The sequence below is a fragment of the Triticum aestivum genome, chromosome 1B (genome assembly GCF_018294505.1).
Source record: "Triticum aestivum cultivar Chinese Spring chromosome 1B, IWGSC CS RefSeq v2.1, whole genome shotgun sequence".
In the NCBI taxonomy this organism is placed as follows: domain Eukaryota; kingdom Viridiplantae; phylum Streptophyta; class Magnoliopsida; order Poales; family Poaceae; genus Triticum; species Triticum aestivum.
Window position 1 is genome coordinate 673,613,092 of NC_057795.1, and position 10,649 is coordinate 673,623,740.

Consider the following 10,649-nt stretch of genomic DNA (forward strand, 5'->3'; position numbering starts at 1 on the left):
AGAGAGGGCGGGGTCGACCGATTTTGACATGGAAGGAGTCCGTTAAGAGAGACCTGAAGGATTGGAGTATCGACAAAGAGCTAGCTATGGACAGGGGTGCGTGGAAGCTTACTATCCATGTGCCAGAGCCATGAGTTGGTTGCGAGATCTTATGTGTTTCACCTCTAGCCTACCCCAACTTGCTTGGGACTAAAGGCTTTGTTGTTGTTGTTGTTTGTAGTACAGACACAAGCGTTCATATACACGCGCATACACTCACCCCTATGAACGCACACGCGCACACCCAACCCCCATGAGCATCTCCAAGAGACTGAGCCGGCATATCATCTTGAGATTTACGAAGCCGCTGTCCACCTAACCATCTCAACCACAGGTTGGTTCGCAAAAGAAGACCAACTTGACAGGTTTAAGCTACGGAGAAACTTACATGTGGGGCCGGAGGGCGCCTCAATTTACACAGGCCGTGCCAAGCAAAAAATAAAAACGTGGACGTGCAGTGGCACGCCGCGGGTTGTGGATGGTGGAGCCGTGCTCGCCAAGTCGCGGAGCACGGTCGCCTACAGCTGTCCAGCGCAGAGACGCACCGCGCGCGCACACTGGACACACCGGCCTACCCCTGGTTCAGGACACTGCCACGCGGGCCCCACCGGATCTTCTCGACCCTCGCGCCGCGTGCCGCGCCGTGGCCACGGTTACATTCAGTGCCCAGTGACGTCCTCCTCCCTCTCCGCCCAAATCCGCACCGGCCCGTCCCACGTCGAGCGCCGCCGCATCCCTCCTCCGGCGGCACGCACGCGGGCGGCGCCCCGTCGGCCAACTCGCAGGTGCGGTCCGATCGATCGATCCTCCCGCGCCGCCGCTGCTTTGATCAAATACTCGATCGGTGATTGATTATTTCGGTTGCGTTCGCTCTCTCGCTAGATTATTTCGGTATCCGTCCTTCGTTTCTGGGTGTGCATTGATGCGGGTCGTGTCTGTGCTCCGAGATCGTTCGTGTCGTGTCTCTGTTGGTAGATTGATTTTTCCTTTTTGTTCGCCGCCTCGTTGCTGTCGACGAACTTCTGATCCTGCGCTTTGGTGTTCCGATTGTGATCGAGTTCCTCTGATTTCTGAAACGACGGGTGGTTTATGTGCTGCACTAGCGATTTATTGATGGGATTTTCGTCGAATATACTTGTGACATTCCGATCCATTTGGCTTCGCTGCAGGTGCAGGGACCCGCCGCCGCCGCCGCCATGCAGGAAGCTCCGCTCCACCCGGCCCACCCCGTGCCCTTCGGGCCCAGGCTGCCGGGCTTCCGCGATCGCCGCCTCTGCGCCCCCACCGGCGACGGGGTCTTCTCCTACGGCGGCTGCGCCCCCTTCGTCCCGAGCCCCAGGCCGTCCCCGCTCGGGCGCGGCAGCCCCACCTTCACCCCGAGCCCCAGGTCCTCGTCGCCCGGCACCCCCTGGTCCTCCTCCGCCTCCTCCTCCTCCGGCTCCCGCGTCGACGCGGCGGCCACGGAGCACGGCCTGCGCATGGCCCGCCTCGCGCTGCAGTACCAGGACTTCGCCAACCGCTACCAGCTCTGCCTCTCCCACCTCGCCGACGCCGCGCGCGAGGCCGCCGCCATCCGCCACGACAACTCCGGCCTCCGCCTCGCCAACGACGTCCTCGCCGGCCGCTTCGCCATGCTCGCCGGCAACCAGGCCTCCGCCATCGCGCTGCCCGACCAGCTCCGCCGCCTCCACCTTGGGCAGATGCCTGCTCCCCCGGTGGTGCCCATGCCCATGCCGCGCCTCGCCTCCCCGACCGAGAAGCCCCGCCCCCTCCACCTCGGGCAGATGCAGGCGCAGGTCGTGCCGGCTCCCCCGATGATGCCCATGACGCGGCCCGCCTCCCCGGCCGAGAAGCACGCGGCGATGCCCAAGAGCATCTCCATCCGCTCCAACGGCTACCTGAAGATGGCGAGGAACGGCAAGCATCGCGTGACGGCGCCGGTGAACGTCGGCTCGGTGAGATCATCGAAACCCAACCCCTCCATTCCTCCGACTCAATCCCGCGGCTCTGTGCCAATCCAGTCCATGCCGCTCACGTGTTCGAGCATTTGCTTGTGTCGATGCAATGCGAGCAGCAGCGCGTGTTCGTGGGCGTGGACAGCGCCAAGGCGGAGGAGCACCAGGGAGGCGGCGGGGAGAAGGGCGGTCAGGTCGCCACGGCTGCCGGCGGGCTGCAGTTCGAGGTGTACAGCCAGGGCATGTTCAAGACGGAGCTGTGCAACAAGTGGGAGGAGACCGGGGCGTGCCCGTACGGCGACCAGTGCCAGTTCGCGCACGGCATCGCCGAGCTCCGTCCCATCATCCGCCACCCGCGCTACAAGACCCAGGTCTGCCGCATGGTCTTCGGCGGCGCCCTCTGCCCCTACGGCCACCGCTGCCACTTCCGCCACTCGATCACCCCCGCCGACTACTCCCCCCTCCTCCACCCCTGATCGCCGACGGCCACTCACTCTGCTCGCTTCACTCCCTCACTCCTCACTCCTTCCCCCCCCCTTCGTATAAACTATATATATGCCACATTGGAAAACAAACCAAAGACACCAAAATGGGAGACGTAAATAAGGCAAAATTTTGATTTAGATGCACAGAAGCAAACGGCACTTCAGTCAAGAGAGTTAGGACATGCAGGCAAAAATGTGAATATTTGAGCTGCTTTTTGGGTTACTTTACAATGGGATTGATCTGGGATTCTGGATCATCAGAGAGGTAAATTATGTGTTGGGGGGTTGTTCCTTACATGGTCATCAGATCTGTTAGTATTTGAGTACACCATTGGTGTTATTTTGATACTGTCTTGTGGAAGGAAGTTCAGGCTACTTGAGACTTCAGTTATATTGTTTTTCTTGACAATTGGAGAAATGAGTTACTCCTATATGATTTTTGAAGGATGTCGAGAATAGATGCCAATGATATGATTTGCCTATAGTTTCTGTGGGTCACATGGGTTGATCTGGGATTCTGGATCGTCGGATAGGTGAATTTATATGTTGGGGGGTCCTTTCTTACATGGTTTATTATATAGCCATTGGTTACAGTTACACAAACTTGTTCCTTAGATGCGTTTTGAGAGGTAATTATCAGCGTAGCGATGTAACTAAACCTGAGTAGATCATTGGTGTGATTTTGGTACTGTCTTCTGGAAGGAAATTCAGGCTACTTCAGACTTCAGTCATATTGTTTCCCTGGACAGTTGGAGAAATGAGTTAGTATATGATTTTTTAGGAGCATGTCAAGCATAGATGCCAGTGATATGATTGGCCTATAGTTTCTGTTGCTCTGTTTTCTCCTCATCTTTAAGCCTGATGTTCCGAGTCCTAACTGCAGTCTCAAAACATACATAACATGTCGTACATAATGAACCGTGAATATGTGCTGATCAACGGTGGCTAGTCTGTCAGTAATTATCGTACATAAGCTTGATGTGCCAGTTTCCTAGTTGCTTTTTGAGTGTAGATTACTGCCAGAGTAGTGCTGTAACCAGACGCGTTACCGTCTGTGTATTTCACTGTCGTTATTTGGGTAATTCTTACCGGAGTACTGATCTTATAGGGACATGTCCATATTGTTTGTTTCTAGTCTCTATTGCCTTGTCTGTCTGGAACTTTAACATTGATGTAACTGAATTGTCGGTGTAGCCATGTAACTAAATCTGTTAGTGTTTGAGTACCCCATTGGTGTTATTTGGTTTCTGTCTTCTGGAAGGAAGTGCTGCAGTCAACTTCAGACCTCAGTTGTATTGATTTTCTGAACAATTGGAGAAATGAGTCGTATGATTTTCCGAGGAACAAGTCGCGCATAGATGCCAGTGATATGGCAATTCTATAGTTTCCATTGCTCTTTTTTCTCGAAATCTTTAAGCTTGTTGTTCCAGTTCCCAACTGCAGTCTGCCGGACGGACAATGGCTCGACCGCTTGAGATCAGGCGTTTGTTTCCTGAACAGTCGTCATTAACGATGGATGCGCCAACTTTGTTCCCTGGTTGCGTTTTGAGTGTAGATTACTGCCGGACTAGTGGTGTAACTGGAAGTATTTCAGTGATATTATTTGGGTACTTGTGACTGGAAAGCATGCCCAGGGGACTTTCAGCTGTGCTGTTTCTGGACAGCTTGGGATTGGGAGTACATATTTTCAAGGAAGGTGCACACACCGTTTGTTTCTAATCTCTTATCTTTTGTAGGGTTTTCTAGTCTGTATTGATCTTCTGTTCTCAGAGGAACTTGAAATCATGAGGTTCCAACCCCCAGCCGTAGCATGTCAGCCTAGCACTGAAACATTTATCTGCGTTCTAACGATGCCAGAAAATCAATGGCTCTCATTCACAGGAGTGACTAGTGCCATATTATAGTTCATTCGTTTCTAGTTTTCTGTTGCTCTTCTCTCAGCTCCCAGCTGCAGTCTGTCGGTCTAATTCCATACTGCAGTGGCTGGTTATTTAGCTGGGTTTCCAAGGAAGCTGCCGGATGGAAACTAACTTGCCATCCAGTGTAGTTTCATGAGCAGAACTGATGATGAATGTTGTGAGTGTTCATCGTAATTGCTTCGGCACCCTACGTACGTACTCCCTTCCGTCCCAAAATTCTTGTCTTAGATTTGTCTAGATACGGATGTATCTAATACTAAAACGTGACTTGATACATCCGTATTTGGACAAATGTAAGACAAGAATTCTGGGACGGAGGGAGTATCAACGATCAAGACTCTGCTCCCCTGACTGACCGACGGCAGCGCCTCTTGTTTTGCTTTCTCTGGTTGAGCAGCAAGTGGATCATCTTGGCATAGGGTCGCCTACTAGTATCACTGGCCAATGCTTAGCAATGTCTGTGGTCTGGACCGAAAATGCTAGACCTGCGTAGTAATGTCAAATCAAAGACAGCTAAATCGCCCCATACGTAAGGTACGTAAAAACCTTTTCGTACATGTAGCATTGCTGGGTCTGGACAATAGCCCGTCTTAGGTTTGGACGGTGGTCTATTGCATCTTTTCGTGGACTGCATCCGACGTAGGCACGTAGCAATATATTGGAGTGCATTCTAAATTTGTTTTGTGTTTTAGGCATCCACACATTTTAGTCGAGTGTTATGCCTTTGCTACAAGTAAAAATTAAACACAGCAGTGAAATAACAACAGTAGGAAAACATTGAGAAGAATCTAGTAAAGGTGGAAAGTATTTTTTTTTAAGTGCGTGGAATAACAAGTAAGCACTTCCTTGCTTATTCCAATAGTGATTTTTACCTTGCACACGTGTCACTAAAAAGACAAAGCACGAATTGCAGATCAAGCTTAGGCTGGTTGTAATGGGGAGTATCATATACTAGTATCATGCATATGATACTAGTGTATGATACTACCTCCCTAATGCATAGTATCATATATTAGTATCATGTTGTACTCTATTTATTGTCATGCATGACACAAAGTAGCATAACATTTAATATGATACGGTATCATGATATGATACTACACCCTCTCTTTCTTCATTTAATGCTATGACACCTCATTAAAATTGTCTAGTTGGCATACATGATACTAGCTATGATCCTACCATTACGACCAGCCTTATTCATTTCAGCGGCGGACTTGGGCCGGACTCGATGGTGTAGCTGCCCAGGCCGTTCCCCCGCTTCTACCTAGTTTTCTGCACCTACACAGCTACTCCGCAGTAGGCCTTGAGCTTGTCGTCATGGCGACCACCCTCCTCGGAGACGCAGAAGCGAACGAACTCGTCGTAGTCGTAGTCCCTGAACCGGCGAGGGTGGCCGCCGGCCTCGTCCACGAGCTCGTCGCGCACGCGTATCGTCGGCTCGCCGGGGACGGAGAAGAGGATGGCCGAGTACCTCGTCGCGTCCCCGCCCACGCTTATCCGGTGGAACGGCGCGTGCACCCGGTCGTTGGACCACGCCTGCATGCATGCGCAACCCAAGCTCGGAGGTTAGTCGATCTGTGCTAGTATGGTCGATGGAGTGGAGCGAGCACTTGCCGTGCGTACCCGGAGAGCGTTGCCGGCCATGACGACGAGCGACGCCGGCGACGGCCGGACGAGGACCCACCGCCCGTCCCTGGCCTGCATCTCCAGCCCGTCGACCTCGTGCTGGCACACCACGCTCAGCGAGTTGGTGTCCTGGTGCGACCCGTACCGCACCTCTCTCGCCCTCTCGTCGGCGGTCGGCGCCCCGTACTCTGACATCCGGAACAGGTGCCAGAAGGGCGCGCTCTGGGCCTGGCCCTCGTCGACGGCCACCCCGAGCCCCTCCATGACCATCCGCCGCACCGCCCCCTCCAGCTCCGCCATCCGCGCCGCCGCGCCGTGAACAGCCTCGCTGCCGTCGGCGCGCCAGAGCAAGAGTCAGATCAACCAATCGATCCATCTGGCCGGCAGCCGGTAACCTCTTACCTAATCGACGGAGGAGAGGAAGTGGTAGGTACTTACCAGAAGGCGGCGTTGTCGGCGGCGGGGAACAAGAGGTCGGCGAAGGCCTGGACGGCGCCCAGCTCGGGCCCGCCGACAATGGCGAGGCTCTCATAGGCGTGGAGGCCCGGGAGGCCCCCGAGGTAGCCGTGGAAGGGCTTGCCGGGCCCGTAGTGGTTGCGGCGCTTGGCGTCCACAGGCAGCGCGAAGAGCGGGCGGACGGCGCCGTCGAAGAGCGCGGCGCGCTGCGCCGGGGCGAGCGCCGGGTAGTGCGCGTCGAAGCAGCCGAAGGTGGCCAGCGCGTCCATCACCTCCGCGCGCACTGCGTCCCACCGCCCCGTCCCCGGCGCCGACGCGTCCACGCCGGAGAAGTCGATCTTCGGGAGCTCCACGGCACCCATCTCGGTCGATCTCAGCTGGTCGGCTCGGCTGAGAGTCCGACTGACTGCGATGGGGTTGGTGGCGATGGATGGATCGAGTTCAACGCACGTAGCCGCCACAGTTGACTCCTTGTGCATATGAAAACGGAAAGATTCCATCTCCCGGAAAAAGAATAATGATAATGGACCAATCATTTTCATTTTGTACTGATTATAAATCTCAAAAATCGGTGACCAAATTTGTGCAGTTGCGCATTATTTGGCCGGACCACCAGATGATAGCATAAACAAAAATTATGTTACTATCTCGTATACACTTCCGTGCAAGAATGGGAGAGGAAATGTGCAGCCACATTGAATTGTTTTTTTTTTGAAACGAAAGCAAAAGTTTTGCCTCATCGATTAGTTAAGAAGAAGAGAATTGCCCGGTTAATTTACAAAAAAACGGGCGAAAACCAATACAAACGAAGCACGAACAAACTACTCCCACGACATGGTATGGCGGCCTGTCAAACTCTCCAAATACACAATATCCACAAACCCCTTCACTGCTACTACACCGAGTGACTCCCCACGAGAACACCTCGACACAAGACATCAAGCACCTCTCAAACCACAATGACAACCCAAATAAAGAGGACAAGCCGAGAGACCGAAGATCTTCCATCAAGCAGTGGTAGACACCTTGCTTTTGGCATCATTTTTGCATTTGCCCACCTTTTTTTGTTTGCCACATTGAATTGTTGTGCTGTGAGAGAGAAGCGATTGATCACAGGGCTCCATTATATTTCGGAACCCACAAGTTCAAGTGCCGGGAGAAGGGAAATTGTTCAAGCACTAAAAGTGATTTTTATTTTACTAATGATCAGGTAAAAAGAGGTGCGACACTGATGAAGTGCATTAGGTGGAAATCTTCAAGTCTATGATGCACCCGTTGTACTGTGTTAAAAAAAAGTTCATGGTGCTCCGTGGACTGTAACCCATGAAGATTTTAAGTGAGAAATGGGTAGTTTGTAAAATTCTACTCCCTTGAGTTCACGGTGCACACAAGTAAGTTGAATTGACACGTACGGTCTTCAAGATCAGACAGAGGAAGAATGTGCCATTGCATGCTTGCAGCTATTAGGATTTCTGTTATGAATTATACAATCTTAGTTTGGTCAATTAGTATTATGTACTAAACAATGCATTAATTTAATAATCAAGTTTCTTTTTGGTAGATAAGTCAAAGATGAAACAAAAGACAACAACAATTAAAGGGATAAATTCCTTTTTCAAGCCAATTTCTTTGACTTCAACCTTCAACATTACCGGCGTAAAAAATGTAAATCCATACAAGGAGCAACCTATTGCAAATAACAATACTTATTATCAAGAGGTTGTGGCATTGGGAGAAGTCGCGGAACAAAGTAGAAATGGAAGCACAACTTATGAAAAGGACCCTGTAAGGGCCGACAAATTTATGAACTCCCTCCTGATACAAAAGAAGAAGCATGGCAATTTTGTATTCAGAAGGGTGTTTATCAACCATGCATGAGAGAATGTCCATACATTATCATTTTAAAATTTGGAGAGCAATTGTACAAACATCTGCAAAAATGGTTGCAGAAGCCAGACTAAACCTTTAAGTTTTTTTTTTGCGAAAAGGATCAAATTTATTATAAACTTTACCGAAAGTACAAAACATCTCGAACATAATAAAAATTACATCATGACTCTGAGACCACCGAACGACCACTTTTGCCGTCAAAATGAGCAGCTGACGCGCCATTGTTGTTGCTCCCATACCGGAGCCGGCTTGACCTTTGTCGATGACTAGAGGAAAGTCTTCATGCACGTGCCCCTAAGGACCAGCGCCCTAAAGCCGCAGTCGTCACTGTTGAATCCTTGTATAAATCTGAAGCACATGCCACCAAATCTCCCCACATGACAAGAAACCCTAATCTCACCTCCCAAGGAGATAATGGGAATCTACGCTGGAGCTCCGTTGCCAACGTCCAGATGGACGAATTCGAGGAGGACGGAGTCCGGAATACAAACTCGAAGAAGAAGCACTGCCATCCGCCCGAGCACCACACCCACGAAGACTAAAAACACTAATCTAAACTACTAACCAGACTGAAGGCACCGGGACCCCCTCCAGCCGCCGGCCATCGTAGCGACGGGTAGAGGAGAGGTGAATCCATGGGCTCGCCGGTGAAGTATGGAGATGAGAGTTTGCCTTAGCCGCCTAGGGTTAGGGAGGAAAACGAAAGAAAGTCTATAACAAAAGCTTTAAGTGACAATTGATTCCGTCAAGTAAGCAGGATTTTCCTATTTTAAGAATGACAATATTATACAATATAGTTTGGTAAAGAACTAGCAATTTCTTTTCTTGGTGATTTCATGAGGTGGTTAACATTTCAAGCTTGTGCTTACAGAGGTAGTTGGCTTACTCCTCCATTCCTAAATATAAGTCTTTTTAGAGGTTACATTATACATTACATACGGAGCACAATGTGTGAATATATACTTTAAAATATGTTTATATACATCTCTATGTAGTTCTTATTGAAATCTATAAAAGGACTTATACTTAGAAATGGAGGGATTCTTATTGAAATCTCTAAAATGACTTATATTTAGAAACGGAGGGAGTATTAATTCCCTTGACCGGCTGAAGTTGTTGCCTTATTATATCAAATATACGACGTTTTCTTGGAAAATGCACAAAAAATGCGAACTATACCTACTATATCGTGCAACAAAAAACTCTTTGTTATTTTCTCGATGAGTTCAGACACAAATTATAGAAGAAAAATGGTAATAATAAGTTATGCTATGTATAATGGCAGACGAAGCACGAGATGAATTAAAATAAATAGAAAAAGGCCTTCGTTTTTTCATTCCTCTCATGTCTAAATCCTGGCTCCGCCCTGTTCCGGACAGCTCTACTCCATCAGTTGACCTGACGACAAGAAGAACTAATTTGAAGATTGGTTAATTCGGGAGCTGAGGATGCCACCGATCGGCGCTAAACCTGTAATGTCATTCATTTTTACCGCCTGGATTGTATAGAGCTACTTCAAACACGCGTGGCGGGCGACCAAACACCAGCATCATAGCTTCTACTCCCTTCGTTTCTAAATATTTATCTTTCTAAATATTTCAACAAGTGACTATATACAGTGCAAAATAAGTGAATCTACACTTAAAATTTGTCTACATACATACGTATGTAATAGTCTATTTAAAATCTCTAAAAAGACAAATATTTAGAAACAGAGGAAATAGATTATGAACGACAGCTATAGTGTACGTACACGTTAATACTGCCAGCGTGCAGCCACGTGCATGCGTCGACAGTGAGAGATGGACCCATGCGCGCGCAAACGTACAATTCATTCCATCTGCAAAACTGATCTTCACGCTCTGTTTGTTTTCTTTTCCGTCAAGCACCGTGGAGGATGATGCTGTTAGAGCATCTCCAGCCGGTCCCCCAACAAACCTTCCCAAGCTATTTTTTAAGCGTCGGTGGGCAAAAAACGCCTCAGTCAGGCCCCAGAGGCCCATTTTCGCCGGATTTCGTGAAATTTACGGTCGGCACTACCACCCCAAACCCAGCACTCCGGGGGGGAGCTGGGGACGCTGGCGCCACTTTTTCCCCTCGTGTGGCCCACCTGCAGCCTCCCCTTTCCCCACGCTCTTTCTCCCCTGTCGCTTTCTCCTCGAGCCCCACCTCTCTCCCCGCCCGACCGACCCTGCCTCGGTGCCTCCCCGCCGCAGCTTCGGCCCACAGCGCCCGGCCTCCCGCGCCGCCCCCGCCAGCCCTCTACGGCCGCGCGC

At 50.4% G+C, this 10,649-nt stretch overlaps 2 protein-coding genes across 2 annotated transcripts; one reads left to right on the forward strand and one right to left on the reverse strand.

Moving 5' to 3' along the window:
- Window positions 1-292: 292 nt before the first annotated feature.
- Window positions 293-2,961, forward strand: LOC123082246 (zinc finger CCCH domain-containing protein 39). Its single transcript, XM_044504616.1, has 4 exons — window positions 293-318; window positions 461-824; window positions 1,209-1,994; window positions 2,114-2,961. The coding sequence occupies exons 1-4, from the start codon at window positions 293-295 to the stop codon at window positions 2,468-2,470; spliced, it is 1,533 nt and encodes a 510-aa protein (XP_044360551.1). The 3' UTR covers window positions 2,471-2,961.
- A 2,335-nt stretch (window positions 2,962-5,296) lies between these two features.
- LOC123147747 (probable 2-oxoglutarate-dependent dioxygenase AOP1) lies at window positions 5,297-6,878 on the reverse strand. The gene is made up of 3 exons (XM_044567056.1): window positions 6,466-6,878; window positions 6,025-6,355; window positions 5,297-5,937 (listed from the first exon to the last, which is right to left on the reverse strand). The coding sequence occupies exons 1-3, from the start codon at window positions 6,843-6,845 to the stop codon at window positions 5,680-5,682; spliced, it is 969 nt and encodes a 322-aa protein (XP_044422991.1). The 5' UTR covers window positions 6,846-6,878; the 3' UTR covers window positions 5,297-5,679.
- Between the last annotated feature and the right edge of the window lie 3,771 nt (window positions 6,879-10,649).